The 27644-nt window shown below is 42.9% G+C and overlaps 4 protein-coding genes and 1 long non-coding RNA gene across 9 annotated transcripts; 2 read left to right on the forward strand and 3 right to left on the reverse strand.

The window, feature by feature from the left end:
• Positions 1-192: 192 nt before the first annotated feature.
• LOC135485250 (calmodulin-A-like) lies at positions 193-3377 on the reverse strand. The gene is made up of 5 exons (XM_064767095.1): positions 3272-3377; positions 2288-2333; positions 1225-1368; positions 712-954; positions 193-496 (listed from the first exon to the last, which is right to left on the reverse strand). The coding sequence occupies exons 1-5, from the start codon at positions 3272-3274 to the stop codon at positions 468-470; spliced, it is 465 nt and encodes a 154-aa protein (XP_064623165.1). The 5' UTR covers positions 3275-3377; the 3' UTR covers positions 193-467.
• A 1257-nt stretch (positions 3378-4634) lies between these two features.
• Positions 4635-6895, forward strand: LOC135485254 (cell growth regulator with RING finger domain protein 1-like). Its single transcript, XM_064767102.1, has 6 exons — positions 4635-4755; positions 5040-5176; positions 5307-5484; positions 5680-5824; positions 6029-6136; positions 6257-6895. The coding sequence occupies exons 1-6, from the start codon at positions 4646-4648 to the stop codon at positions 6575-6577; spliced, it is 999 nt and encodes a 332-aa protein (XP_064623172.1). The 5' UTR covers positions 4635-4645; the 3' UTR covers positions 6578-6895.
• On the reverse strand, positions 6890-21033 carry LOC135485251 (DNA topoisomerase 2-binding protein 1-A-like). 5 transcript variants are annotated; one of them, XM_064767097.1, is made up of 33 exons: positions 20839-21033; positions 19648-19737; positions 19075-19217; positions 18748-18793; positions 18490-18576; positions 17924-18105; positions 17662-17789; positions 17310-17528; positions 16974-17146; positions 16618-16781; positions 16248-16373; positions 15882-16015; positions 15320-15594; positions 14892-15004; positions 14316-14513; positions 13663-14149; positions 13331-13456; positions 13006-13095; positions 12722-12844; positions 12097-12351; positions 11754-11822; positions 11358-11594; positions 11159-11265; positions 10870-10910; positions 10293-10491; positions 9957-10101; positions 9691-9760; positions 9351-9466; positions 8813-9013; positions 8369-8488; positions 8031-8219; positions 7595-7728; positions 6890-7457 (listed from the first exon to the last, which is right to left on the reverse strand). In XM_064767097.1, the coding sequence occupies exons 1-33, from the start codon at positions 20881-20883 to the stop codon at positions 7385-7387; spliced, it is 4905 nt and encodes a 1634-aa protein (XP_064623167.1). In that variant the 5' UTR covers positions 20884-21033; the 3' UTR covers positions 6890-7384. The 5 variants fall into 5 exon arrangements, with proteins under 5 accessions (XP_064623167.1, XP_064623166.1, XP_064623169.1 ...); XM_064767096.1 differs by having other exon boundaries at positions 11159-11268; positions 20839-21032; XM_064767099.1 differs by lacking the exon at positions 20839-21033 and adding an exon at positions 20372-20389 and having other exon boundaries at positions 11159-11268.
• LOC135485253 (gamma-glutamyl hydrolase-like) lies at positions 20726-25927 on the forward strand. The gene is made up of 10 exons (XM_064767101.1): positions 20726-20781; positions 21451-21645; positions 21789-21903; positions 22202-22252; positions 22647-22731; positions 22845-23010; positions 23642-23748; positions 24022-24115; positions 24494-24631; positions 24991-25927. The coding sequence occupies exons 2-10, from the start codon at positions 21498-21500 to the stop codon at positions 25110-25112; spliced, it is 1026 nt and encodes a 341-aa protein (XP_064623171.1). The 5' UTR covers positions 20726-20781; positions 21451-21497; the 3' UTR covers positions 25113-25927.
• LOC135485255 (uncharacterized) lies at positions 25426-27356 on the reverse strand. Its single transcript, XR_010446537.1, has 3 exons — positions 27192-27356; positions 25971-26120; positions 25426-25531 (listed from the first exon to the last, which is right to left on the reverse strand). It is a non-coding gene; the product is annotated as an uncharacterized LOC135485255 (long non-coding RNA).
• Positions 27357-27644: the final 288 nt, after the last annotated feature.

Below are 27644 nucleotides of genomic sequence, written 5' to 3' on the forward strand. Positions count from 1 at the left end.
AACAGACGCATCAGCTTCATCGACTTCTAATCGACTCAGAGAATAGCATTGCCTCGACAGACGCCGCTCGAAGCAGCACAGCAGCCTGCCTCATTCCGCGCTTTGAATCAACCATCATTTTAAACCATCCAAACACCTCAAAATACCGGAAGACAAAAATTCAATCGGAAACTGTGTTATTATTGTGTTTGAATCTATCTTTGAGACTGTTACTAAAATAGTGTCTCAATGTTGCTAACTTCATTCAATCAAGGTCCTGCCACATCATTCATTATACAATGTCCTTCAAGGACAGCTAGAGAGACCAATTAGACCTCAGATTACAATCGTCCAGTGGACTGCTGTCTTTCTCACGAACTACCACATGTCCTGGGTCCAAGGTACAGTAGGTCCTCATGTCATCTATCCTGATCACGTAACTCATGGCACAACGGTTAATAGAGATATAGTTCCGAGGTTTAAGAACATCAGAATGTAGCCATGATTTTGGCAAATTCTGAAATGAAAAACAAGCATGCTTTATCAATAACTTATTTAGATTGAGTACAATGCAGAAAGCTACATGTCCAATAGCTTCTCAAAGACGACGAGGAAAACTGCTCGTAATACATGTCCTACATTTAGGCCTTCAAGTCAGTTCTCGTTAGAAAATTCCCGGGGAAATTCCACCATTCTTCGTGACAAGCTATGTTTTGGTTGTACAGTACTTGCCTTCGTAGCTGACGACGCCGTCTCCGTCCAAGTCCGCCTCCCGGACCATCTCGTCCACTTCCTCTTCGGTCAGCTTCTCCCCCAAGTTGGCCATGACCACCTTTAGCTGGGCAGCGTTCAGGAAGCCATTGCCCTCCTTATCGAACACTCGGAACGCTTCCCGTATCTCCTCCTCGCTGTCAGCGTCCCGCATCTTCTTGGCCATCATGGCCAGGAACTCCTCAAAGTCGATAGTGCCATTCCCTGGAAATAATCAATAAGAGAAAGTCATATATTTTCCCGGGAGCCAAATTGGAAGCCTTCGTGAACAATCTGAAACTTCATCAATTACATCCTTTCAACACTCCTGATTGACAACACATGGAAAACTCACTCCAGAACAGAAAGTGCCCACCTCACTCACCATTTCCTGGAGTTCAGACTCTGACGGATTTCGCCTATATAAGGGACCTCGTGGCGGTCTTAAGCTGTTGCTGCACCCCACACAAAACACACCCCAGCCTCCTGGCTTACCATCTGTGTCCACCTCATTGACCATCTCCTGGAGTTCAGACTCTGACGGATTCTGCCCAAGGGACCTCATCACGGTCCCAAGCTCTTTCGTTGTGATGTCACCGTCGCCATCTTTGTCGAATAGCGAGAAAGCCTCTCGAAACTCTATTGGAAAAGGTGTATAGAAAGGTAACCATCTTGTACCACTAGTTGCGCTGATGGTCGCGGATTCGTCCACCCCGCGCAACTAGCGGTACAAGATAAGGGAACCACCCTGTAATGATGATGATCAACAATTTTATACTTTATTCACTATACATCTACTCGGAAGATCGGAAAATGGATGCAATCAGTCGCAAAATGTATTCTTCTGAAAGTACACACATGATATAACCTAATCCGTCACCATACAAAACGGACGAAATTTTTTCAGAGGGACACCTGCGACTGCTACACCAGTTCAGCATTGTCTCAGGCCACTTCTCCTTTACGCACACTCGGATGTCAAACTAACCGAAGCCTTCGTTGTAGCTACTTTAAACCAATGCTTTGTTATTTCTCACCACTTTCCACGTTATCGCGTAATTGGTACATTCGGAAGCAATTCACTGGGATTGAATGGAATGGTTCGTTATCGTTGAATAGCTATTGCTATGGAGATACACTAATTGATTGAAAGTGCAGTGTACAATGGGCTGACAGTCATAAACACGACATTGTGCCATCATCAATACTCTCTCACTTTTATAAGACCACTTACACCTTATGCTTGAATAATATGTCTGCCATGGAGAATGAAATTGTTCGTGCCTTAAAACCACATGAGCTTATATAAGTGAATACAGAGTACATATGCATACTCCAGTTTCACTTCGTCTAAGATCGGTTATTGATGTTAAATTCAAGCAAGATTACTATGAAATTGAAACAAAAGTCAAGCCGGAAATGACGTCTTCACCATCGGACAACTCGGTGTCGCAAACCCATTTTCTATCCAAATTGAACAAATTGAATAAAGTCGAACCAATAGGTCGGTATTAGATTGGTGGGGCAAGAGATATTATGATATTCATATTTGACCCACCTGCTATCTGTTCCTCTGAGAGACTATTGTCCTGTGTTTCTGACGACTGAAAATAACGACATTGTATGGTAGAATAATTGACATAATATATTGTAAATTTTTATTCGTCTAAGACCGGATTCACTGCGTCCAGAGTGTACATGAAAGCTGGGTATAATGGGGACTGAGCGGGAAACTGTGTAAAACGCTTATGTTGATATAGGCCTTTAGAAGCGAGTTTCGATAACCGCCGTTGGTTGGTAATTCTTCGAGTTGTTGATCAACAGGATAGTGTATTGCTGTTTTCATTAAGATCTCCTGCCAAAAGGGCCTTTGGTATGACCTGTTAGCCGCTGTTACACCGTTAGCGAAGCTTTAGAAAAGACATTTCCTTTATTTTCTATTCATTCGTGTTGGACTTTGTATAGATTTGTTAAATCAGAGTGCTAGAATTAATGTTGAGGGGCCTTTAATCCGTCCAAAATACTACTTTGTTGCTTACTAATTCGATTAAACCTATTCACAGACTTGATCGGCAACTTATTGAGAAACTTCTTGCGAATTCAAAACAATTTCAAAGTTTTATTGGCATGTGTTCGTGGGCAAATAGCAAAGCAGGCGTATGAACGGTTGCTAAATAATCCATCGAAGTTCGGCTTCGTCGTCAGCTTTTGCAAGTTTCCCATTGAGAATACAATGTTCAAAAGCGCTCACACTCAATGTTCCCGGAAGAGAAAGAAAATGAATTTTTCTCAGAAAAGCAATGATTTCTGTTACACCAGTATAGGGACAAACAGGTGACAAAATCAAAAGCAGAACCCAGAAGAAAACAGAAAGGTGATGGTACCAAGCGTAATGAGGTGGCGTAGTCCTGCAGACTAGTCCTATACAGTGATGACGACGATGATGATGATGACGTCAACGACGATGAATGATAATGATGAAGATGTTGATCTTCAGAGAGTAAATGTGATTGTGAAAACTATATAATACATGTACACTTACCATTGTTAGTTGCCTCGACTTAGACGCACGCGCACAGGAAAGATGATATCGATAAATTTACATGGAATATTTCCGTGTCAGCAATAAACTAATAGTCGGGCCAAATCAATAAGCTCTACCATTGGGTAGGAAATATTGGCGCTAATGCACAATACCGACGATCACTCCAAGTCAACCATTCATTCGCACATAATTCCAAACAAAAAGTGCCAGTATAATTCCCAGTGGAAACACTGGTTGATTATAGCGGAACCATTGCTTGCGATTGTAATAAGATTACTATTTAATGACCGGTGATTTTTACAACCGTTAAGCCGTATCGAAGGGCCTTTGGCACGCATGGGTCGAAGGCATGAAATATCATGTCGTGCGGAAACGTACATATTTCTCATAATCTCATGTCACGTCGTTTGAAATTTTTGTCAAAAACTAATGAGAAAAAGAAAGAGACACCGACATTAGTATCTTCATGGTGAATCATCAACGATGTTATAAAAACGACACTTAAGATTAAAAGAACGGTCTAATAACAAGCCGTATGCATTATCCGGACAGACAAAAGAAAAGTCACCAAAGAATTGAGAAATCATGTAGCATATTAACTCAGGACAGTCCCATTGCTGGTGTATATCGCCAAACGCCCCAACGATCTCGGTGCGCGTCCGCGAGATCCATCGGAGTTTTTCAATGCTGATGTCGCGGTTCGCCGTTGTGGTGTTGAGCCCTTCGGGCATATTGTCCAGGTCAACCGCGTCCTCAGTCATACCCAAGTTAAAAGAGCGTCAGATGACTGATGTACCGATGCCAGCCGGGGTATCCAGAAAAAAGTTCGCGAGGTTGGAGCTATCATAGAGGATCTTTGGTTTCAAGCATCAGCTGATTGCAAGGCTTATCGGTTGAAAATACAATAAACGAGTATACATGGTGTAGACAGATATAATGACAACGTAGGCCCTACAAAGAAGGATACAATAGGGCCTACAGAATACAAGTACCATGTAATTTTTATGCGCGTTTAATCTCTGAGGTATAGAAGGTATGGCTCTTTACAGACCCATAAGATAGGAAAGGACAGCTCAGACTGATACACTGTAGGTCTCGTCTTTGTCGAAAGCAAAACTCCATTAATTTACAAACGGCGCCCCATAAATAACATTGACCACAGACAGGTTGCACAGGTTGTTCCAAAAGAAAGTAACCCGTTTTCAAACTACCACGGAATTTAAAAAGAACAGTTCTAATCAAGAAGAACCGTTTGAATACAAAGTATATGACACAAAATGTGCCATTGAAGATTATGCTTTTGTCCAAAAATCTCATTTCTTTGGCAGAGAACGTCACAAATGTAAGGTCTGCAGATGACCTGTGATAACTATGGGGGACAGTTTTTCGTCAGCTCTCAGTTCCTTCCTAAATTATTCAAATTTCTACTCCATAGTTCTCATTTTGATTTGTTTTTGTGGCATGGTCATATTCATTGTTAGGTTAGGTACTGATTCTATAAATTCACTGAAAGTTTATGTTCTGATCCGTAAAACGTAAACAAATGGATTGAAGTTGATGAATCTGTTTGCTTTTATTCTTTGGCCACCTATCGGTGAAAGTATGAACTGAAATTTACCTTGCAAGAAGACTTTGATCCGCTGTCTGATTAGGCTCACCGGGCGAAGACACAACAATAAACGGTAGAGACTGGAACCAGCATTGTGACCACAATTTGACATCTTTTAAATATCCTCACAATTACTTAGTTGTATCTTCGCTTCAGGTTGAATGGAGATCACTTTGCAAATCGATTCTACCAGCCACAGTCACAACCAGTAGCTGTTCCAATGACTCGAATGGTGGGTGTGAATAACCCCTTCATTTTGACACTGGATGTGCCTTTGTCTTCCTCTTTAAACGGTGAGCCACTGAAGTCCTACTTTTTGAATAAACTTGGTTCATGTTGTGTGGTTGCAGCACTGAAAGTCATCTTGAGGGGATGCTGTTACAAGCTAATCATGTTTCCTAATCTTGTGTACATTTATTACAGATGGTGTCCATTGTACATTGAACTGTAATCAGCAGAGCGAACTTTACACCTACTGGGGATTAGATCTGAACAGTGTTCACATCAAGATAAGACGACACTGGCAAATCATCCTATCGGAGATTAAAGATAGGACAATGTTTTCATCTCAACAGTGTTGTGTTCAAGATGAGCCAAGAGTGTATCCTTACCAGAGAATATTATTAGACAAGTAGTATCTTCCAACTCCTTATGATGAGAGATTTGTAGCGCATTGTATTTGACAACTGGATGTTGTTTATTCTATCATACTGACCCAGCAGTTATTTAGATCCTACTAACCAAGGCCTTGGCTAAAGTCTGGTATACATGTGAAGTTCCTTGACATAGCTGTCAGATTTGAGCCTGGGGAGACCCACACAACTCATCTCATGTGTGATTCAATCACAGAGGAGGAACTCGGGCAGCCGCCAAGATTGAAGTACCCATTAGTTGTAATTCTAGTCCCATGTGATACACCCTCGCAGGAAGACCCAAATGTTGTAAGTACCTGTATCCTTAGTTAACTACTTCAATACTAGGAATAGACAGTCAATTTTGTTACCATTATTCCTCACCACTAGCATTACAAGACACGATTCATTAGGTTGGGGTTTTAACTTCAAGAATGAGTTGTATGTCCCTAGTTCCTACATGTATGGCTACGTTTCAAATGTTCTGATAATTTTCACATTTATGAATTTCAGGTTGCCATGGTGACTATATTTCATCTGAAGGATTCCATTTGTACAGGAACATCTCATATAGTTTACCAGTTTGTGATCTCAAATACGGGACAGGTTTGTCCTTTACAGGTCAGTAAAAGAGTCCCAAGGGTTATGCAAGATGCGATTTAGAAGATCATTACTTTTCAAAGCTTTCTGTATTTCTAAATTGGGAGGTTTTTTGTAAAAGTATCTTGTCTCTTGTTGCAGCAACTCTATGTGAATCAGCCCGAGGCCTCCAGTCAAGCAGAGGACGACCAACAGGAAAGAGACTGTGTTGTTTGCCAGAATGCTCGTGCATCCCGGGCCCTACTGCCTTGTCGGCACGCCTGCATCTGTGGCAGCTGCTTCAAGAAGGTGGACAAGTGCCCCATGTGCCGCGGAAATATAGACTCATTCTTTTTCTTAGATGGATTTGAGGGCGGGGAAGTGCAAGCTCCACCAGAAGAGGTGGACTACTCAAATATGACATGGGGCGAGAGATTTGAACACTGGAATGACAGACTGAATGACATGTTTGGATTTACATAGTGCTATCTTTGTGATAATTAGGTTTTTCGAATTGGCTAGATCAACGAGTTATTGTAAAGTAAATATTCATATATGTCATCGATGTGTATGTGCCATATTATACCACTCAATGCTGTCACCCTATACTTTTTCTTCTTTTCTCATTTTAAAACTAGTGGGACGAATCGGGAACAATATCATAGGAGTCACAAGTCACTGATTGTGATCTTTCTAAAGCAGAGTTCACTGCAGTTAGCACTGAATGCTCATGTGATGGACTCGTCCCTCCAGTCAAAGACAGGAGTCGAATGTACAACAGAGTAACAGTACTAGTCCCATAATACAATAAATAAGTAACTGATGTCCATTTATTTGACTTCATATAAAACGTATTCACACCATATTCAGATAATGCTAACCATCAAAGTGTGCAGCTTAACTGTTGATCAGAACAAATGTACCTTTACTGCAGACCAGCAAAAACACTAGTGGTACAGCTCGGAGATCAGGAAACCCGAAAGTTCAATTTGACAAGACAAGGCTTGTCCTCACGAGTCATGCACAAGTGATGACTATTCCTTTCACAGTCACATCCACATGGTCACAAAATGTTTGAACTTAACTGGACCATCTCCATGAAGTCACACAATGTTTAAACTTCAACTGTAACATATCCATGAAGTTTATATAGAGATAAATGCAGTTTTTACCTCGAAGGGATCAGCAATGTCATCATTCATCCTCGAAATCGATTCCTTTACACACCATTCTCCAGAGCAGTGGCATTTCCAAGGACACTTACATCACCTTAGATGTGTTTATGATTGTTCATTCCCGCCTGGCTCTCTTTCCAACGTCACTACCAGAATCTGATGACTGTCTTTTCTTTGATCCTGAGGAACTGGAAAATAAAAACATTACAATTACCGGTAGAGACCTTTCCTTCAAAATCAAATGTTGGCTTTCTCTATGTTAGACGAGGCCCCAAGCAAAAAAGTATTGGAAATAGTGCTCTAGTCGAGAGTGGCCAAGGCTCACCTGATGAGATATTGTCGGACTTCGGGGAGATAGCAGTCTTCGACGCGAGGGTGGGGGTCACTCTGGAGGTAGGATGAGATGTAGTCTGGTTTCACACAATGGACGCCAGCCTGCACTAGTCTCTGGAAGTCAATCTGGAAGACAGAAGACAAGACATAACAGACTATAGCCAAGTGGACCATTTCTGGAAATGCTTTAGAACTGCCTTGGTGACTTGGTCTTCTACCTGTGTGGAAGAGTCCATCTGAAGCTCGTATCCGTAGCATGTTTTTCACATGGATGAAATGTTTCTTGTCCTGGTATGGGCACTAAAGAGTAAAGCAGCCACAAAAAACCTGCACAACTTTCAGGTCGATCATAGAAGCCCCAGCAACACCATCTCATCAGAGAGTATTTGAAGACAAGGATGAGACAGGAGAGAAGGAGGCAGACGAACCTGATAGTCAATCTTGGTCTGGTCGATGAAAGCATACATTGCATCTTGGAGGTTAGTAAACGGAGGTCGCGTATAAAGCACCTTGGCTCCACCGGCTTCCAGAAGCCGCCTGAAACCACCCTCTCGAGATTTACCACAGCAGAGGATCACACCCCAATCTTGGAACGCACCTACCCACTGCGGATCATGCTAAAAGAAGATAGAAATGAGGTTTCATCATCATCGTCATCGTCATCGTCATCGTCATCAGGTGGTCATTACTTAGACCAAATCCTGATAAACAGTGGTGTTCTGATATGTTGAAATTGAACACAGAGCACAAATACAGTAAAACTTACCGCTCTTTCTGTTTGAAGCTTGACACGCCACCTTTTGGCAGCACGAGCTAAGTTCAAATTCTGTGTTGTTAGATTCTTCATGGCAGCAGTGGAATCGCTGCCCCACTCGTGATCGTCCTCCTGAAAATAAACATAACACACGTGGCAGTCTAGGTTACAGAATCGTACGGCTCGGTAAGAGAACATTCAAGAAAACTAGGAGGAATCTGTTGGACAGGTCTGAAAACAATGGCCCACATACCTGCAAATGACATGAACAGCTGTTTGAAAGAGTTTGACAGTTCTTAAGAACAGCGGATTTTATCCTCAAAGTCACAGCGCCTATCTGGCAAACATGAATAAGAAGAGAGAAGAAAACGAGACCATAATCACTGTTCTACATTTCATTACAAAGAGCAACCAAGAAACTCAAGATGTCATAGGAATAAATAAATTACGACTGACCTTCACCAACTCCCCAGCCTCCCTACAAGCCTCAAGATATGACTTATGTAGAATCCACTTTCCAGCAGCTACACTTGCCAAATACTTCTCATTCCTCGAACAATTCCCCGCAACCAGGTGTGTACATGACTTGTCAAAGAACTGGCCATCATGTACCTGTCCACCTAGCTGCTCGACGAGGGCACCGTACGTGGTACGCTCCTGTGGGGATGAACACAACATTTTAACTCACATATTTCAATTGATGAGGAAAATCAACGCATTGGGAAAGATCTAGCATACTTGGGACAGTTCTGTGGCTGGCCTCGTCTTGGATGGAAGGTCAGTTCAGGTGACTAGGCCAAGTATTGAGGGGGCCGAGTTGTGTTTGATTTATCAGTAATTATAGCTTGAGTGCACTGTGAGACAGAAATCAGTGAGTTTGTGTAACTATGACCGACCTGGCTCCTGCATAAAGTTTCCCTTTAAGAATTAACTTGTCTGTCCCAAAATGCAAAATGACCCTAGCTAGTTGCAAACAAATAAAACCGGTACTTACTGAAGGATCTATTCCAGAGAAGAGGAACTTTGGTGGCCCTTTCATCCGTTCATCGTCGAGGGCAATAATAGCTTCAGGGGGCGCTGCCGTGGCTGGAGGTTTGGGTCGGGGGAATGCTAGAACAGGAGACAAAGAAGATACAAACATCAGAACAGAATGTGGTTACTTAAAAGTCGAAATTAAGTAGAACTCGTACCTGACAATGACAACTCATGTCAGATTCTCAACAAGGTAAGGAAGGCTATTATTCATTGTATAAAATTCCACATCATATCTTAAAAGCCATGATAGTGGACTGATACATGTAGAATTCTAATGGAGAGAATAGCATTCAACTTACCAAGAGGAGGAGCTTCAGGTGTTGGTGGAGGTTTGAAGTCAGGCTGTGGAGAATTAACAGGCCCAAAATTCTGTAACAAAAGTAGAAACATAAGAGGTATAGTGAAATCATTGACTGTTATATCTATTGTGTCAAAGATGGGTAGTCAGGACGAAGTCGAGGTTGAGTAGTCCTACCCCTCCTTGGATGACAACATGTTATCTTCAGTTTATGTACTCTCAGCCAATTCTTCCAACTTCTACACCATTTTCTGAAGATATTCTCACCTTCAACGTCATGACACTTGAATAGTCGACTCTCTCTGATGTGTTGGCATGATCCTCTCCGCAACCAGGAGGGACGGGACTCAATGATTCCTGGGTCGGGCTGTACGGCTTGTGTAACACGCTGGCTAGCCTCTCCTGCTCTTGTCTGGAAGTAAACACAAAATTTGAATCAAAATGTACAGTACATGTACAAGTCACCAAAGGGATGGATGTATGTCAAAACAAACTGGTAAGCACTACATGTATAAGCTACCATGACATTAGGCCATACAGTTCAAAACCATGCATCAACGTTATTCAAAGATATGAGATGGATTCAAGCAACATTCTACCCACCTCCCCATCGGATCATCCCACGTCACTTCAACATGCTGTGAACATTCCGGCTCCGGAGTTTTAGAGCTCCCAGAACTTCCCCTGGTCGTTTTTGCGCTGTTGTTGTCACTTTGAATAGCTAGCTTTGACCTGGGCCGCGATGGTGGACGTGACTTGTCGATACTATCAAAGGAACCCACACTCTCTTCAGAACCATTGGCTGAAAACAGTCAAACATTGTAAGATATTCAGCGGCAAATGTTGTTTCAGTTAAGAGCAACATGTAAGACTCTCATTCAGAATGTTACAGATGCCTTATTTCGAAAAAGGTGACAGGCAGTAAGCTACATGAACTTCTCCAGCGCTCAAGATTCCTAGACAGCTTTAGTCAAGAAGTGATATGTTTGTGACACTATGCAATGCACTGTCTGGATATGTCAACAGTACCAATATGAGAACTGAACACAACGACATGTATATGTAGGCCTAATCCACCATGCAATACCATGCATCTCAATGTCTACATACATTGTATACACTATAAATCAAAGATACTACAGCAATGCCAACCAGTAAACAATCAAAACAATTAACTTACAGTTAAATCGTTTGCTCATTCTTCTACCAGGACGCTGACCTCTGTAGTGTAACAAAAGAAGTACTTGGAATGATATATCAAAGAGAGTGTCATTATCTTGTTAACTATCTAATGACATTCGCAGTCGTCTTTCAATCTCAGAATCTCCTTTGAGAAAGAACCTTAGCTTATTTTAAGGTCAAAAGTGAAAATGACGCGTCCAAATTGGTGAAGACTTGACACTGACCTACTGGCCTTTTAATGGTACTCATTATTCATTCCACAAACCCTGAAACCAATATCTACGTACTTGTTTTCAGCCATGAAGTCCTCTAACTGCTTGCTGACAGCCTCTTGCATTTCCAGGGAGCCTGTACCATCGGATTTCTTCTGATTGTCAGAGTTAGACATGTTTTCCTTCTAGGACAGAACAAGAATATGTATAGTGAATACTGACAAAACTGTGCAGATTTGAAAAGTCACATAATTTTACAAATCATCAGACTCACATCTTCATCCCCTTTTTCAGGATCAGGAACTCTCCGCTCCTCATCACTTTGCCGTCTGCCATGAGCATCAACGTTTGTATCCTCCAAATCTTCCTCATCGGATGTTGACTGAGACTTTGAGCGACTTGCTCCTTTAGGTGTCAATGTGGCTGTGGTTGGAATCTGTGGTTTGGCGGTGTGACGGGTTGACCGCCGCGTTCCCTTTGAAGGAGTGTCTCCCTTGGTTGACACTACCAGCTGAAAAACACAACAGAATCAACTGCTGGGAACATCAAAAGCAAGGAACTTAAGTTACAAACTAAACTGCTGAACCAATAACAATGGTTCTTCTCCACTTTTGAAGGATTTAGGGCAACTTTTCATTCCACCAGAGCTATTGTGTTTGGTATTACTCACCAAGGACATGTTCGGATTATAATTGTGCGGAAAAAGGCTCTCATCAACTCTGGCATTCTGCTCTAGGCACTGAAAGAAAAGCATATGCAGAGTGAAAGAGCTGTTGGTCAGAGAGATTCGGACTGATCTGCAGGTCATGTGTTAGAATCTTTTTGATACCGAGATCATTGTCAAGAGACACAGGAGGCAAGCAGCACCTGCTGAAGGCTAGCCAGCAAGTTGGTCATTGGTCATAGAGAGAAGGGTCACAAGAAAGTGCCTTGATACAGAGAAGATCCTTTAGGGAGTTGGTGAATGGCATTTCAGAGAGTTTGAACGAAACCAGAAAGGAGAGAAATCTTACCATGGTTAACCAGTGTGGAGAAACGATGTACTTCTTTTGTTCTTTCGCAAGCTTATACTCCTTTGAGTTGTCGTTACTTCTGCCTTGGAAGATGAAGTGAGTGCATGACTGATCGTAGCACCACCGATAGTCTGCACCCAACGAGGCGGCCAGGTTGTTCAATTCCCCTTGTCGGGCGTTAAGCTTCTTACTCACACCTAACACAACACCACTGAGGGGTTTGGAATCAGAGTCACCTCCACCGCCATGATCAACCTGAAGAATAATCATGTTCAATAAGTATCGGAGCTGCAACTGTGGTAGTCTGGTGACATCCCACAGCTGCAATCAGTTCATCGTGTTCATCCTCGGCCACCTGGCCTTGTCAGGAGCAGGTTGCTACAGGCAAATTGTCTCACACCATGGAGGGGTCCAAGTCTAGCCTGTTTGAGGTCAGTGCGTATTGCATCCTGCAAGACTGTGGTAATGCCACCCTTGTCTGAGTTTATATGCTTTGAGGGTCAAATTGGTTAGTAAGGAAGTCTTGCATCATCATGTCAAACATTGAGCTTCCTCCCTAGTAGTCATCTTATGACATTTTAGGACAGAGATCAATTTATCAAGAATTGAAAAAGTAAATGATTACCTTTTCATCTTTTTTCTCCTCTTCTTCGCCATCATCGTCTTTTGTGCCTTCCCCAAAAGACGTCTGTGCCATCATATTTTTAACTCCAAGTGCCAAATGATAACTGAACAACTCATCGAGGTCCTGGAACAAAAAGACCATCAATGCTAACAGATCTTCCTACACCTGAGGCATCTGGCATAAAGGGAGTACATGTAGGTTGTACAAATAGTTCACTATACAAATGCCCACATCCAGTTTTGTGCAAAGGGAATTTCATAATTTCTTTGCCAGACTAAACTTACCATACTGGAATTGCGACGTTCCTTTTGTTCACTCTCACTCTCACTGCGCTGAACCTGACCTTCAGGAGTTGCTAAACCGGCCAAGATATCCTGAAAACAACAAACAGGAACTTGATAACCGGTAGGGACTGATGTGGGATGGTCTCTCAACCACAACATGAACTGTGTGAAAAGGTACTTTGGTGTTGACACTTACCACTGGTGACTGAGCTTGACATAGGTACGGGTAATTGCATATAAGCTACATTTTAATTGAGAGCAAATGTTCTCTTTGAGCCCAGCTCCGGAATACGTCCTTAATACATTTCATCCAAAATGTACTTACAGTCAAGTCAAAGGAAGGCTGCCAGGCTACATTTGGGTCAAGGAACTTTGATGGTGAATCGATGCCTCGGGAATGCGGGCTCAGTTGGGTTATCTTACTGTCAGACATGCTCTCGTCCTGTAGTTGCTGGAAAAGCGAAGCAGAGGATTCAAATATAACATACTGCCAAGAAGTTAGATGTGAGGAAGCTTATTAAAGCAAAAATGAATGATCAAAATAGCCAGGTCCCGTTTTCCCTTGTAAAGCATCTTGGCTAGTGACTTCCCAATCAACCAATTTTCCTGTCTACCTCCGGCTTAGAAATACAAGAAGTACAGCTAATAACTACTCACCTTCACTCTTAGATTGGCCAGGGATTTCGGTGTCGCTATACTCTTCCTCCCAGTCCCAACAGGCGTCTTGAAAGTCGGAGCAGGAGAATCCTTACTTGGTCCAGCTTGTGGGGTTGAGTGTCCGAGAGGAGAAGAGAGCGTCGCATCTGCTCCTGTATGTAATGATTGTCTTTTGGGTCTAACTGGTGTTACAAGCACTTCAGATCCACTTGTGGATGGAATCGGCTGCTTTTCTACCTTTTTCACCTCGACTTGGGTGATAGGAGTTGTGGCAGGGGAAGATGAGCCAGCATTTATTACAGATTTATTCCTCGATTGGTTTTGCTCCTCTTTTTTGTTTGTAACAGTCCGAGTAACTTCTGATAATCGCCTTTCCTCTGAATGTTCTGATCTAGATCTGGCCTCTTCCTTTATAGCCATTACCGCTGCAGGGGAAAACTGTTCTTCAGGCACTTTCTTGCCTGTCCGACAACACTCTAATAACCACCTGGATCGAGACAATATAGATGACACTCCACGTAGGACAGAAGATATCACCATCATACAATTACTTCTATGCTTCGTCCACTTGCCTAAATACGTTAGCTATTATCAAAAACCATCACTGCCAAAAAAAAGTCTCCGATACGACGATGTTGGGCGAAAAAACTTACTCTTTTGTTACAACAGGTACGCCCCACTTAATAGCTGCCTGGTACTTCTGTCCCTCTAATCCCTCCGGGACGCCAATGAGAAGATGTGTGCTCCCCTTCTTGCCTTTCACAGATTTCTTGTTGAAATATTCCCGCACACAAGCACCGAGCTCCTCGGCGATATGGAGGAGGCAGTCGCGAAGAACACCACTAAAACTGCTGCATAATGGGAGGAGAGAGAAAATGATACATTATCAACACCATAATGGATCAACTCAATGCTTTGTTTCTCCGACAGGTATGACTTCTCGGGACATAAGAAGGAGTGTGTGTAAAGTGTTGCTCAATGGCTTCCCTTGCCCATGCCCCGATTCTAACATGTATCTCAACTTGCTGCTAAATCCAGGTGTTATTTACCCCTCTTTCTACCTTTAAACACGAAGGGAGACCAAGATAAACTGCCGTTTATGATTCTTCAACCCAGGTGTAAGATTCAACCTGATGTTTAATAAGGATTGCGCATGTCACAAGCAAGGTGTGAAAAAAAGATGACAAGTTGAAGCACATCAGCTTGTTGGCAGGAATGCCATGACGTACCTGATGGACATCACACATCCCATCAGAGGTGTAGCATCAGGGGCTCGAGGCACTGGTTGAAATAACACCTCACCACTAACAGGCACCAATGTATCTTCTTCAATACACATTTGCTGAAATGAAGAGAGATTGATGATGAAAAATGCAATGACCTCACCAAGCCTTTTTAGGCTGTCCAACAAACTTGAATTAATTCTGCCAAGGCTGCAAGAATGATGTGCCCCAACTGTGAGGCATTGCCATTCCACTTTGATACAGGTCACCGATACCAAGCCTTACATGTTTGTCACTGTTGTTTGTCCTACATCCCCATTGGCAACATCTCAACATGAACTCCATTTGGCTTTAAGCCTCATCAAATGTATCAAAGATCACCGAGAACTACTGCTGCTGTACAAAGTCAACTTAAATTTATGAGAGGCACTTACCAGCCATATATTGGTGACCACCTCCTTGACAGTAATATTGACAGGACACCCAAACACCGGAACAATTCCATAGTCTGGCACAGCCCGGCTTCTCGGCAGCCCAACACTGCCTCCACCTTCATGGACGTACTCAACCAATTCATTTTCTTGCTCTGAAGCAAAGCCTAGGATGGTGAAGAGAAGGCCCTTGAATATGAGGCTTTCCTCCTCTTCTGCTTGTGGTTCACATGTTACATCTGGATCTTGAGTGACATCACCATCGTGAGTAGCATCCCCTGAAGTATAAAGAATCTCACACATAAGCATGTCTGGGCGCAATCAAGAAGAGTCAGGCATCATCAGTGCATGCAAAAATACATGCACAACTAGATTTCTGTGTCAAGCCAAAACCAAAAAAGTTTGAGTGGTTTATAGCGGATGGTTCACTCTCCTTAAACTCTAACTCAGGAGTTCCTTCTTCAACGGTGGCTAGAGTCGGAGTAACTTGGCCGAAACAACACTGTATTAGACATTCACCATCCAACATTAAGATTTCACAATAAACAGCCCCTGTACCACTTACCTTTGGGCATGTACTGGACCAGAAGTTGTTGCATGTCATCTTCCAAACCCATCTCCGAGGCTGGTGGTGGCTTTGATATGGCAGCAGGCTTCTCAGTCCTGACTTGTGCTGGCTTTACAAAAGATCCCTTCCTGCTGCAATATGAACAAAATTCAAATGATAAAATGATCAGGAGGTACATGGTTGAAGTTGAAATGCTCATTTGTGGCTGAAATTACAATTAGTCTAATTAGTCCTGGATCACCAATATGAAAGCTGAACAAAACACCGCAGAATCATTTCACCTCGAGAGCTATGTGGGCCTCCTTTCCGACTGCAGCATACTCTCACATCATCCCGAGGAGAAAATCACTGCCTCCGACATACCTTTTGGGAGGAGGTGACAGTGGGTTGATAACTGGTGGCAAGTCCAAGCAGAGGTAGTTCGTTTCGGGCAGAAGTTCACCCTTCTGGAAACTCTCGATCAACCATGCGGCTTTAACCACATGTGGTCTGTAACAATGGAGCAGAGAAATACAATCATAGCTAATACATGGCATCAAGCTGACCAAAATGTAGTCTCTCCAAAAATTAAATCAGAGAATGAATTACAGGGCCTCATATCCACAATAGTTTTTGATACACATCTTGTTGGAATAAAATGCAAGAGATGTGCAGAGTGCTGACTCTGATCATGTCAGACTCAGTATTTCAAGAAAGACACAAAGAAAAGGTTCATCTTGGATCTGTTGATTACCTGAAAGGTGCTGCCTTTAGCTGTTGGATATGTTCCTTATCCCTTTCACCGATCACAACGTGCGAGACACTTTCATTGATCTGACTAAACCTCGTCCCACCACCAAGGTTGATTACCTTACGTAACTTCTCTAATTCGACACTGTTGAATCCGCTCAGGAAAATCTGAAAATAAACGAAATCAGGTCCTTTGCAAATAACCCATTAAACTTGATGTGGCTCACCCCTTGAACTGGCCCTGTCAGGGGTTAAAACCACCAACCTTTCCATCAAGGTAGAGGCACCCGGCCACTACAATACCGCTGCTCCAAAATGACAGGCGTCAATTCAACACTCATCGCTCACATCTATACTAACCTTGCAACCATCTAAGAACATGTCTCCTTTGAAAACGGATGTTTCTAAACTATCAAAGGGACCGCTTGGTATCTTTGCCTGTGCTGTCTCATCGAGGGTTGTGATCGATGACATTGAGGAGAAGTTATGTATGGAGCTCAGGTTTGATGTTGTATCGAAGCAGGCCAGAGATGCTGTAAGAAAGAGATGCAAGATTAGAAAGTGGATGCTGGGGATTCAGTAAAGCCTTTACTGTCATGGCTCACTCATCAATTAAGATTCTCTGTACAAATGATTCTGCAGTTTGTTCACCATGGACAACTTCTTACAATTAATCACAGCAAGGAGACCACTTACTCTTCTTGTCCTTTGATGGTGTGGACGTCTTCTTGCCCAACTTCACCGGATAAAGTGCTTCGTCCAGGCAATATCCCCGCTCTATTGAATCACGCAACCATTTAGGATCGACAATTTGGATCTTCCACTTCCGGGCAAATTCATATTTTTGGCCTTTCGGCTCTTTGATGAGGAGATGGGTGCAGTCGTTGACTTTCATTTCACCAGTGTAACAACCACCTATAAATGAGGAGTGAGACTTGAAACCATATTAGGAGGGTTGAGTGCTGACTGCCATAGGTTTTGTCTCTGCTGGCAGATAGGATTTCAGGTTGCTGTTTGGAAATCATTTGGTATTTTCTAATCAACCTACCTTCCCTTTGAACAGCTATCTTCACCTCTTGTCTCTCATGGGCATCTAAGCCAGAAACCGTCAGAACAACATTCTTAAATATCGGGCAGCGCAGCCGAGTAAATTCATCATCATCTATGCTTATGCTCCTGTAGGTGATAAGTTAAATAGCATCAATACACATGCAAAAAGACACACAGGTCAACAACTTAACGGTTACTACAAATTGTGCATCCATGACTTCTAAAATAAACACTTGCGGTCATTTCAAACTATCACTCACCTCTTTGAGCAAGCCTCCCAGACAGCATCCACCCACTCTGGTGCCATTATCTTCACCTGCAGATTACCTGCAACCAAGTATTTCTTTGAACCAATTTTACCCGCTACGAGATGACTGACTGCCTCCGTGAAAACACTATCGAACTGGCCTGCCATATACTTCACACACTTTTCTATGTTGTTCTGAAATATGGATACCAAGATTTATGTTAAAGTGGCTCCACCTGGTTTTTCTGACAGATATTTTCCCCTGGCCATGGAAGGGCAGTCTCTTTTAAATGATTTCCATGAGACTGGTGAATCCAGACCCAGATCATTCTCATCGTGTAAGAACCAAGCACTTGCAGTTTTAAGTAAAGATGGCTCTCCTGCTTCCTTCAACTGCACTTGTGGCTTGTTTCTTTTGGGTTTGTGCTTGCTTATGTAGGTCATGTAATTCTGCACTGCAAGGTTCATCCTCTGTTGCATATCTTTTCTTACTCTAATTTGATCATGACAGGGTATACTCAAAAGAAGATACCAATTTAGTATTAGAAAGCTTGTTCTCATTGCTGTTAATAAGTTTACCTTCCTGGGAGTGTCAACTCCAGTACAACATATTCTCAGACCCTTCATCGTCACTGAGTAGATTGGATGGCTTGCTTTAGGTAATGCCTGAGAATGATCAAAAATGTTCAATCTGAAGCAAAGGTATATTTCCTGGTGACAAACATTTGCTATGAATGTAGCTTTACTCGAAACTACGTCTACTTTCCACTTTTCACAAAATCAAGTTTAGTTTTAGATATTCCAGCTAAAGAAGGTATGGTCAACTTATATACATACCTCTGCTTTCTGCAGACACTCCAGGATGCATGGCGGGCCATAGATTCTAAAAGAATGAGAAAACCTAATCAATAATTCTGATGCAGACAGACAGCTGTCAATTAAAAGAGGTGCAAGATGGATGGAAACTGAATCAGCCAATTAAGTTTCACTTCGAAATCTTTGTAAGAAGCTGACTGATCGTACAAATTACAGTCCTGCTATGAAAATTAGAGATGTTACTACTTTTTAAAAACTAGCTTTAAATACAGAAGCTGTGCATGACCAGGCTTATGCAATTGAAAGGCCTGAAGATGGGGCATGTTCTTGAAGGTGAAATGAACCTACCTGTTATGTAAGTCACTGAGATGGTCAAATGCAGCACCTTCAAAGGGATCTGCAATGAAAGCCACTTGTGACCTCTTTTCTGTCAACTTAAGACATTCTGCAGCCTCAATCCATTCAGGGGCGAGGTCGGAGTCAGCAAGAGCCTGAAAGATGGGATAAATCATACAAGCAAGGCTTCGTCTCATTACTGTACCCAGTCAATGTTCTGGTCCAGTGGCCAGCATATTTTTTTGTCCAGGTGTTCAATTCTAATTGACTATTACAGAGCAGCAAAACAGGCAACAGAGAACACTGCCGCCCCCACCAAGCAGTCATTCATGAATACTGAAATTGAGGATTTCAAAGAAGTTTACTTGGGTGCAGACCAGTCATGGGTTTCACCTGGAAGTGGAACAATGGGTCACAGTAGCTTATCATATGGCATTGTCTGAAGATTGCTTAGGCCTTTTGACATGCTCAGAGTGCGTGCATTTCTTTTGTTTGGGCCCAGGACCTGGTTCATTTTTGTCGATAGGTTAAAGAAATGTGGTGTTTGGATTTAGGCGAATCGCTGGAATATGTCCCCTCACTGACCTTGAATGCTTTCTGAAGGATACCACTTGGCTTTCCACAGTCACTTTTCACACAGAACACTTGATGGCTCATTGTGATTTCGACCCAACGCTGAGAAAAAAAGAGAGAATGAAAATTTACCTGCAAGTCAAGTGAAGTCAAATGTACATGAACGAGTACGGACATGGGAGGGTGGGGTGTGGCCTGTCACTGTGGGTTGCCATCCAACATAGATACTCGGGAACAGCCCTCATTTACCACCATGAATTTGCATTGCATGCAGAGGCCGAGAGGGGTGGCCGCCTGTCCCAAAGTCAAGTCAGTCGTGTTAGTCCACTGTCAGCCCGGGCCAGGCCATCATCATGCCATAGCCATAGGGCAATCATCATGGGCTAGCCTAGGGCAGGCTTCCCTACTGACCCTAGTGAAGCCAGCCTAGGCTTCCCTACCCCTGGGTCTATGTCAAAAACAACATTGAACATCAGATCAGATGATTTTTTCGCAAATACAAAAGTTCAGGTTATCATTTACCCAAGCGAAGAAAAAGTACAATATATAGAAATAGGTACAGTGAGATACCAATGACTTTGACCAGTTTAAGACATCTGTTGACAAATTTGAAGCCTTGGAACCTAGGCCTAGCCGGTGTGACAGCGGATATAGTCCCCCTGGAGTCATAGTGTAGTCCGGTAGCATTGTATTTGACCAATTAAGCAGCATGATCTATTGTACCGCTAACCCTTACCAAAACATTTAGCAATGCCAATGCGGGCTATTGTTACACGGACTATCAGCCCTATACCCTTGCACACCGGCTGTAGGCCTATTTTTGTTTGACATGTTTGAGACAATAGTATTATAGTAGGCCTACTGGCCTTGGCCTAGGCCCCTACCACCAATGAATATTCATAGGTTGGAGGTTCCAGATCTGTCAATTAGACACAATTAAGTATGTTTTTAACTATCAAGTACTTTGGAGAGGTATTGAAGAAAAAAAATTTGCTGTGGCAAGTCTACAGATATAAAGAAATTATTTGATGAAAAAATTAATTTTGAAATTTTGCTAATTTGACAATAGCATGATATAGGGGGCCAAGGGGGCGTATTTTGAGATTTTTCTGCCAGTTGGCTGAAAAGACGAGTGGAAATATCAAGGTCTGTCCAATTTGTCGATTATCAAAACAAATTTCGTCAAAACCGTTGTCAACTTACCAGTTTACTTTCACCATTTACTTGCCCGACTGTCCGAAATATCATATACTAATTTCAGATTCACAACCCCTCGCAGTATTTGATGCGTCGCGGTCAAACATTGACAATTTAACTGCTTAAAACATGTAAAAACAATGGTGATCTTGTCTTACATGTCTTACATGCCTTAACCTTCATGACCTCATTGCGCAATTTCATTCTGTTATTTTTGTTTCGGCCGCCGACCAAAGCTAAACTGCGGCCATATTTTCTCAAACGGCACCGTGAGGCAAAATAGACCGGCAAAATATATAGCACGCCAAACATGACAAAATTTAATAAACTGTTTTTTCTGGGGCCCCACCTCCGGTACCTGAAGATGGTGTATGACCTACTCGGCCCACCAACTCGGACCGAGTTGGGGACTACCGGGTACTACATTAGAGTACACTACGGTCAAGTCGCTTACTGTGTCACTTCTGAACTAGATGCGAACTTTGAATTTTTTCATAAGTTCAAAATTCTGAAAAATTTTCAAAGCCAAACATTTTTTGGGACTGATGTTTCTTCATTTTGAGCAGAAAAAAAACAATTGCCAAAAAAATATCGACTTTTCATTTTTTCATCTTTCAGAGTGGAATTTTTTCACAAGTTCAAAATTCGCCGAATATTCAGGGACAATGCTCGTGTGGACAAGTGCCGCATTTCTGTTCGTGTGTCTCATGCCCCCTGCTTCAATTCATGTAGCAGCTGGGACACCTCCTATCGATGACCAGGAATCGAAAACTTCGGATAATTTGGGCAGCTGGGACCGTTTGCCCGTCATTGGTAAGACACTTAAAATTACTCTGTGAGAAAAGCGTATTGGCTGAATATGATCGCTTCATTGCAATTTCAATTTTGACACTAGAGGCGATGACCTCTTCTGAAATAAAAAAAATTCATACAGTGCGAGAACGTTTGACTTTCAGGTGTTTTGACGCAGAAAACGAATTATCCAACAAGCGCCGAACTTGGAACAACATTCATTCTGGCCCAGTATGTGAAATGGCTGCAAGCAGGTGGCGCCAATGTCGTCCCAATAAGGTAGGCTTCACCAAAACGGGCCAAAGCAGGCACAGAGTAGAAGCCTGTCTCCACATAAGCTCACGTTGTCTGAGTCACAAAGAATTATCGACTTGCGTAATAAATGTACGCGTCATCACACGGTTTGGTAGTGCAAATTACCCAAAAACGTGGTTTAATTGGGGCCATGGAAGCTGAAACATCCAGACGCCAACTGCACAAGTTTAGGTAATCTCTAAACGAAAAGCTTGGCCCGCGAACGTAGTTTTTCCGCGGAAAACGCTCTGTAGCAGACTATATCTGACCGATCTCTTTCCAGACCCAACCAGCCAGACAGTTACTATGAAGACATCACCAGTAAGATAAATGGGTAAGTACGATCGGTTGACCAACACTTCTGTACTCTCTTTAAGTATGGCCCCCGGGTATGGCCTTCTCATCATCCCACCAGTTTCGACCGTGTCATCCATCACCTTCGCTACTACCAGTATACATTTGAATTCTTGTCTGTGGGACTATTAGGAATCCTTTCTAATCACACTTTAATGTTGCGCCGTTAAGGCTCCCTCCCGAATGACGACAGGTAATTTTGCCAATCCCGAAGCAGTTTCATGCCCCTCCCAAATCTTCCCGAGTCACGCTAAAGTCGGGCCGTTTTGGTCTGTCCCCCGCTTATAACACCACAGCCCACCCACCTACCTCTTAGAAGTCACACTGGCACTCATCACAGGCACTGATTGCACTAATACGTTTGCTTGTTACAGGGTACTCTTCCCAGGTGGGGGGAGAAACCTTCGAATCTCCGGTTACGCCAAGGCTGCAAAGAAGATCAATCAGCTTGCCCTAGAGGTAAGTAAATGCTCACGCCAAGGCTGTTAGGTCGGTGCGCAACATTATCATGCTTTCGACTCTACCAGATAAATGATTAGCTCCTATCATGATTGCCGAATTGTTCCTTCCAGTACAACGATGCAGGGAGCTACTTTCCACTTTGGGGGACATGTCTTGGCTTCCAACTGATGAACGCCCTCAGAACTGAAGGGATGGACGATGCCCCAGGGTTCAAATACGCCTCGTTGACGAGATGCGATGCGAAAGAGTACATGATCCCACTCAATTTTACCAAAGGTACATTGATGTTTATTAGTGTTCCCTCACGTCTGAAGAACACCGGGAACTTGGCAAAGTGGACAAGCAGTGAAACGTGTCAATATTGCCTGGTGTTCCCCGAACAATGAGGTGAAACACTGTTCGACAACACTTACTGACGTTCATTTTTCTGTTGCTGCCATTAGCTAGGGCGGCTGTTAATCAGATTGTCACGTTTTTAATTCGAAGACCTCCTCCTTCTCCATTTGTGTTCCCTTCCGCTTACTCATGTGACAAAGGGAAATCCTCTGACAGCACTTCAGTGATTGAACCTTCAAGCAAGAAATCAAAGTAGCCTTAAATTGTCCTGGCTTCTGGTTGTGACGTGTTGTCCTCAAATGACCCATTTGAAAACATAATCGAACACAAATCAATCTCTCGCTCTTCAACGAAGCAATGGTAAGAATGATGCCTTTCCGTCAGAAATGATTACGTTGGACTCATCTACGCTTAAAGGTACATTTTCACAGCCCAGAAAGATATACTTGAAAGGACTATTTGCATGTTTGGGAGCAGATGTGGCGGCACTTTCGAGTCATGTTCCGATTATCATCATTCAGTTTATTGCTTTGGCCCGATAGCATTTCTGATTAGAGTGTTTCTGCCCTAGATTTCCGCTCCAGTCGTCTCTTCAAGTCGATGGATCCTTCCTTAGTGAAAATAATTTCGGAGAAAAACATAACAGCGAACCAGCACAAGTTCTGTGTTCCTCCATGGGTACGTATGTTCATCAGTAGAGTTGAGCCCTTAGACTAACATCAAGTTAAGTTAACACCAGCGTTAGTGACAAAATGTGTTTTGAACTACCAGGCCCAGGTGGTGTTGTATGACGGCATTGCCCGTTTGATTAAGTCACCGGGAAACGCGTGTCTTGGTTTCTCACGAAACTGTCATTCCCTGGCGCTGTGTTGAGAACCTCAAGTGCGCGCTTGAACCTGCTTATAGCCGCGGATCACACCCGTGCTGACTCCGCCTCATATCTTTCTTCAGATCCACAACACCACCGAAGAGCTCAGCTCGTTTTTCAGCATTTTGTCTACGAATACTGACAGGAAGGGATTCGAATTCATCTCTACGATGGAAGGCAAGTATCTTAATCGTCCTATCAGCAGTCAGTGTGTTTTTCAATTAGAAACAGCAAGATGGAAACAGCCACCGGTATCACCATTGCCATCGTGCTCGGTTTCCGAGTGCGGGGGAAGACGATCAGGACTAGCAATACGTACACCTTGTTCCGGGTAAAGTTACAAATTTCAACAGTTTGGACGACCCGAGGGATTGTGCCTTGCCTGATTAGCGCTCGGACGACATATTTAGATTCTTGGGTGGGTGCGTTGATGGATGGGGGTGGGGTTTAAGTTATAAGCCGTCGGAGTGAAAGCACCATTCTCACTGAAGCTTGGATGACTGGACGTCCGCGGCATCTTCTATTTTTGAGCCATCAATGATTATTTCATTCCAGCGAAGGACTACCCATTTTATGGCGTCCAGTGGCACGCTGAGAGGGGTATCTTTGGGATGGGAGCGCGGCACACGGAGTTGTTCACCAGCGAGTCCGTCAGAGTAGGGCAGTATTTCACCAACTTCTTTGTGAATGAAGGTAAAGATCATGCCAAGCAAAGCGAAAGCTACGGACATTATACATAACAGCCTCGCGAGTGGTCTGTTACAGCTGATTCAGATTATTTAATCATTGTCATCATAATCATGCGATCATCGCTTACCGTCACTTTTTCTTTCCAAGCACACTCACAATAATGTCAGCGACCACCACTGAGAAAAAGATCCGTCAGGATTAAAAGCCACCGATGCTGTAATAGTGATGATGATGATGCAACCAATTCCATGGTTTTGCAAGCAAAGAATCGTGATTAATGACTCCTTCAATTAACATTCAAAGCAAAGGCCTAAAGCGATTAGACTTTTCTCGTAAACCTTTAGGATTCCCTACTCTTTCAGCCCGAAAGAGCGACCACAGATTTACCAGTACGGCAGAGGAGGCTTCCGTCTTGATTGACAATCATCACCCAGTCAGGATACCATTCAAGCACTACCTGAGATACATCTTCCCCGAAAACTAAGTCAAAAACCGGTCAAATACTCAGGCACTATATTCAAACTTATAACGCAAATTGTCATTCCGTCTCGGACTGTGACGGACACTAGCTGTACCTTTCGGAGACAGCCTTTGATGTCCGTATGCCGACCGAACATGTAAAATGTACATGTTCAGGTACATGTACGTACATACTGAACAATGCACCCCATGTTTGGTTGTTTCTATAGCAAATCTGGCGAGCAAAGATGACTGGTATCTCGTTGGTAGTCGTAAATGTGACGTGTTGCGGCTGAAAGCCGTATCACGCGTAAAAAAGTGGTCGAACTGCGTGTTGATTCTTATTGATTGACATTTATTAAGTAACAACAACAGACTTTTGCCGGTTTTAACCTCTGTATTCCATGTTTGTTAAAATCCAGTGACATCCGAAAGTGGCTAGCCCTGAAGAAAAGAAGGGAAAAACATAAAAGCAATCCTGGCATTGCATTTACAGCATGCAAAACTGACTTCATTTGTCAACATTTTATCATCAGGGGCTATTAATTTGAATGGTTGCAGCAAGATGATTGTCCAAGCTAATGAGATATCAGACAAAAAAGCTATTTGTGTATGAGTTATCTATTTTGCTAAATAAAGGTAGACTGTACCACGCCAATATAGCGTACTCTTGTATTTTACGTTTCCCAAATTTACCGATCGCCCCAAAATAACAACTTGTGATTGGTCAGTTTCCGGTGACTATTACATCGGTGCAGAAACTTAGGCTCCCGATTGGTCGTCAAGACAGGAACCAGGTCAGTCTGATATTCTCCCTGCCAACACAGATCACTATTGGTTATGCCGCTGCGCATGACGTCTAGAAACATTTGTTATGTCTTACCCGAACGCATCTGGCAATTATGCACGGTGGAAACACGCATGATGGCAGATCCACGATTTCACACACTTTGCCTCTGCGACATTTGACGTTTTTACAGGATGGTTTGGCTAACTCTCTGACCGCTGGGTGACCTCTGGCAGTAACCGTCACCTAAATTAAGGGAGAGAGGAGTGGGCTGCTGATAAGTTGATTGGTTCATTTATGGGAGAGGTAGGAACGAGGCCGGTCCATAGCCCCCGGAGAGTAGCTCAACCATGTCAGCCTCAGGCCAACGAATGATAAACTTTCGAATAATGTCGAGTGTTTAACTCTGTGACTCAAATAATCAAGCTTTCTCAAATAATCAGGCTCATAAAGATTTGGACATCGCAAGATAGCTATTAGAGCCACATGGAGCCTGCATGCGGTAAAGGAACTTTCTCACCATCATCATAGATACATTGTACTTTCAATTACTCGAATGGATGGAATTGTGAAGTATATATTGGTGTAATAATTGATAAAATATGATACATGTACTATCAGCAGTTGCTGATATTACTAATAGGTACATTGTATAACCATAGAGAGTAAACTAGGTGAATTAATGTACGACCTTGTTCGTGTTGGGCGTTTGTGTTCCCGCTGTTTTAGGGACCAACTCGAATAATATGCCAAATATCATTATTTAGAATCCGACGGCGGTTTTCCTTTTGAAGACAGCACAGGCTGATAAGTTTGTATCATTAGCAAATATTTTCGTTGTTCAAGGAAGGTTGATAAATTTGAAGAACGTTTCACAAGAATAATTCACAGCAAGAACCTGAAAAGGTGACACTAGCCCAAACAAACCAAGGGTACCAATGGCATCATCCTGCAGCGAGTCTCTTGAAAGGTTCTTCAGCCAGGGAATTTGTCATTCTGAAGGAATGACCGAGGGATAACTTGCAATGGTGAGGGGATTGGCGAAGAAAACGGCAAACTATGCGGAGTTCAGCCAACAACAAAAGCCACAATTACCGCATTTGTGATTCATGATCGGGTACGGGTCACAATAGACTCGCCTGAATCCTCTGTGGCTGGTAAAACTGAGGGGTGAAAGGAACTGAAATCAGTGCATTTGACCCCTGTAAAAATCTTTTAACAGAAGGTTCGGGCGAATCTATTCGTTGTGGCCGTAACTGGTTTATTCAATTGAATCACCACTGGCCGTAATTAAGGCAAATATTTAAAAAAACTTACCATGATAAGGCTGACGAGCAGACACAAGAGAAGAGCTTTCTGCACCATGGTGATATCGTGATGATGTGATCCTTGCCGAGCTAATAAATGGCCTTCAGCCAGACAATAGAGCTATTTGGCATGCATAGATTGAACTGCTCTTATATCAAATAGTTGGTCGGCGCCATTTAGAGGCTGGGCATGGGAACAGTCAGGATATTTACAAATGCTGCGAACAGTAAATACAAGCAGCTGAGAGTATCTCTTCAGTTCACGTGAGAGTCGGTTGCAACTCAAGAGTTTTTTAATTTCTATTGACATTTTATTGACTTAATTGCTGCATGACATGTCTACGCCTTCACATGGCCAAGTTTTATAAATAGGCCATCCGGCTGTCTTATCAAGCAGTCATTGCAATGGTGTTGATCACTATATGAACATCAGTCCTAAAGTCTCCTTCTTTGTCATTGAGTC

The sequence above is a fragment of the Lineus longissimus genome, chromosome 3 (genome assembly GCF_910592395.1).
Source record: "Lineus longissimus chromosome 3, tnLinLong1.2, whole genome shotgun sequence".
In the NCBI taxonomy this organism is placed as follows: domain Eukaryota; kingdom Metazoa; phylum Nemertea; class Pilidiophora; order Heteronemertea; family Lineidae; genus Lineus; species Lineus longissimus.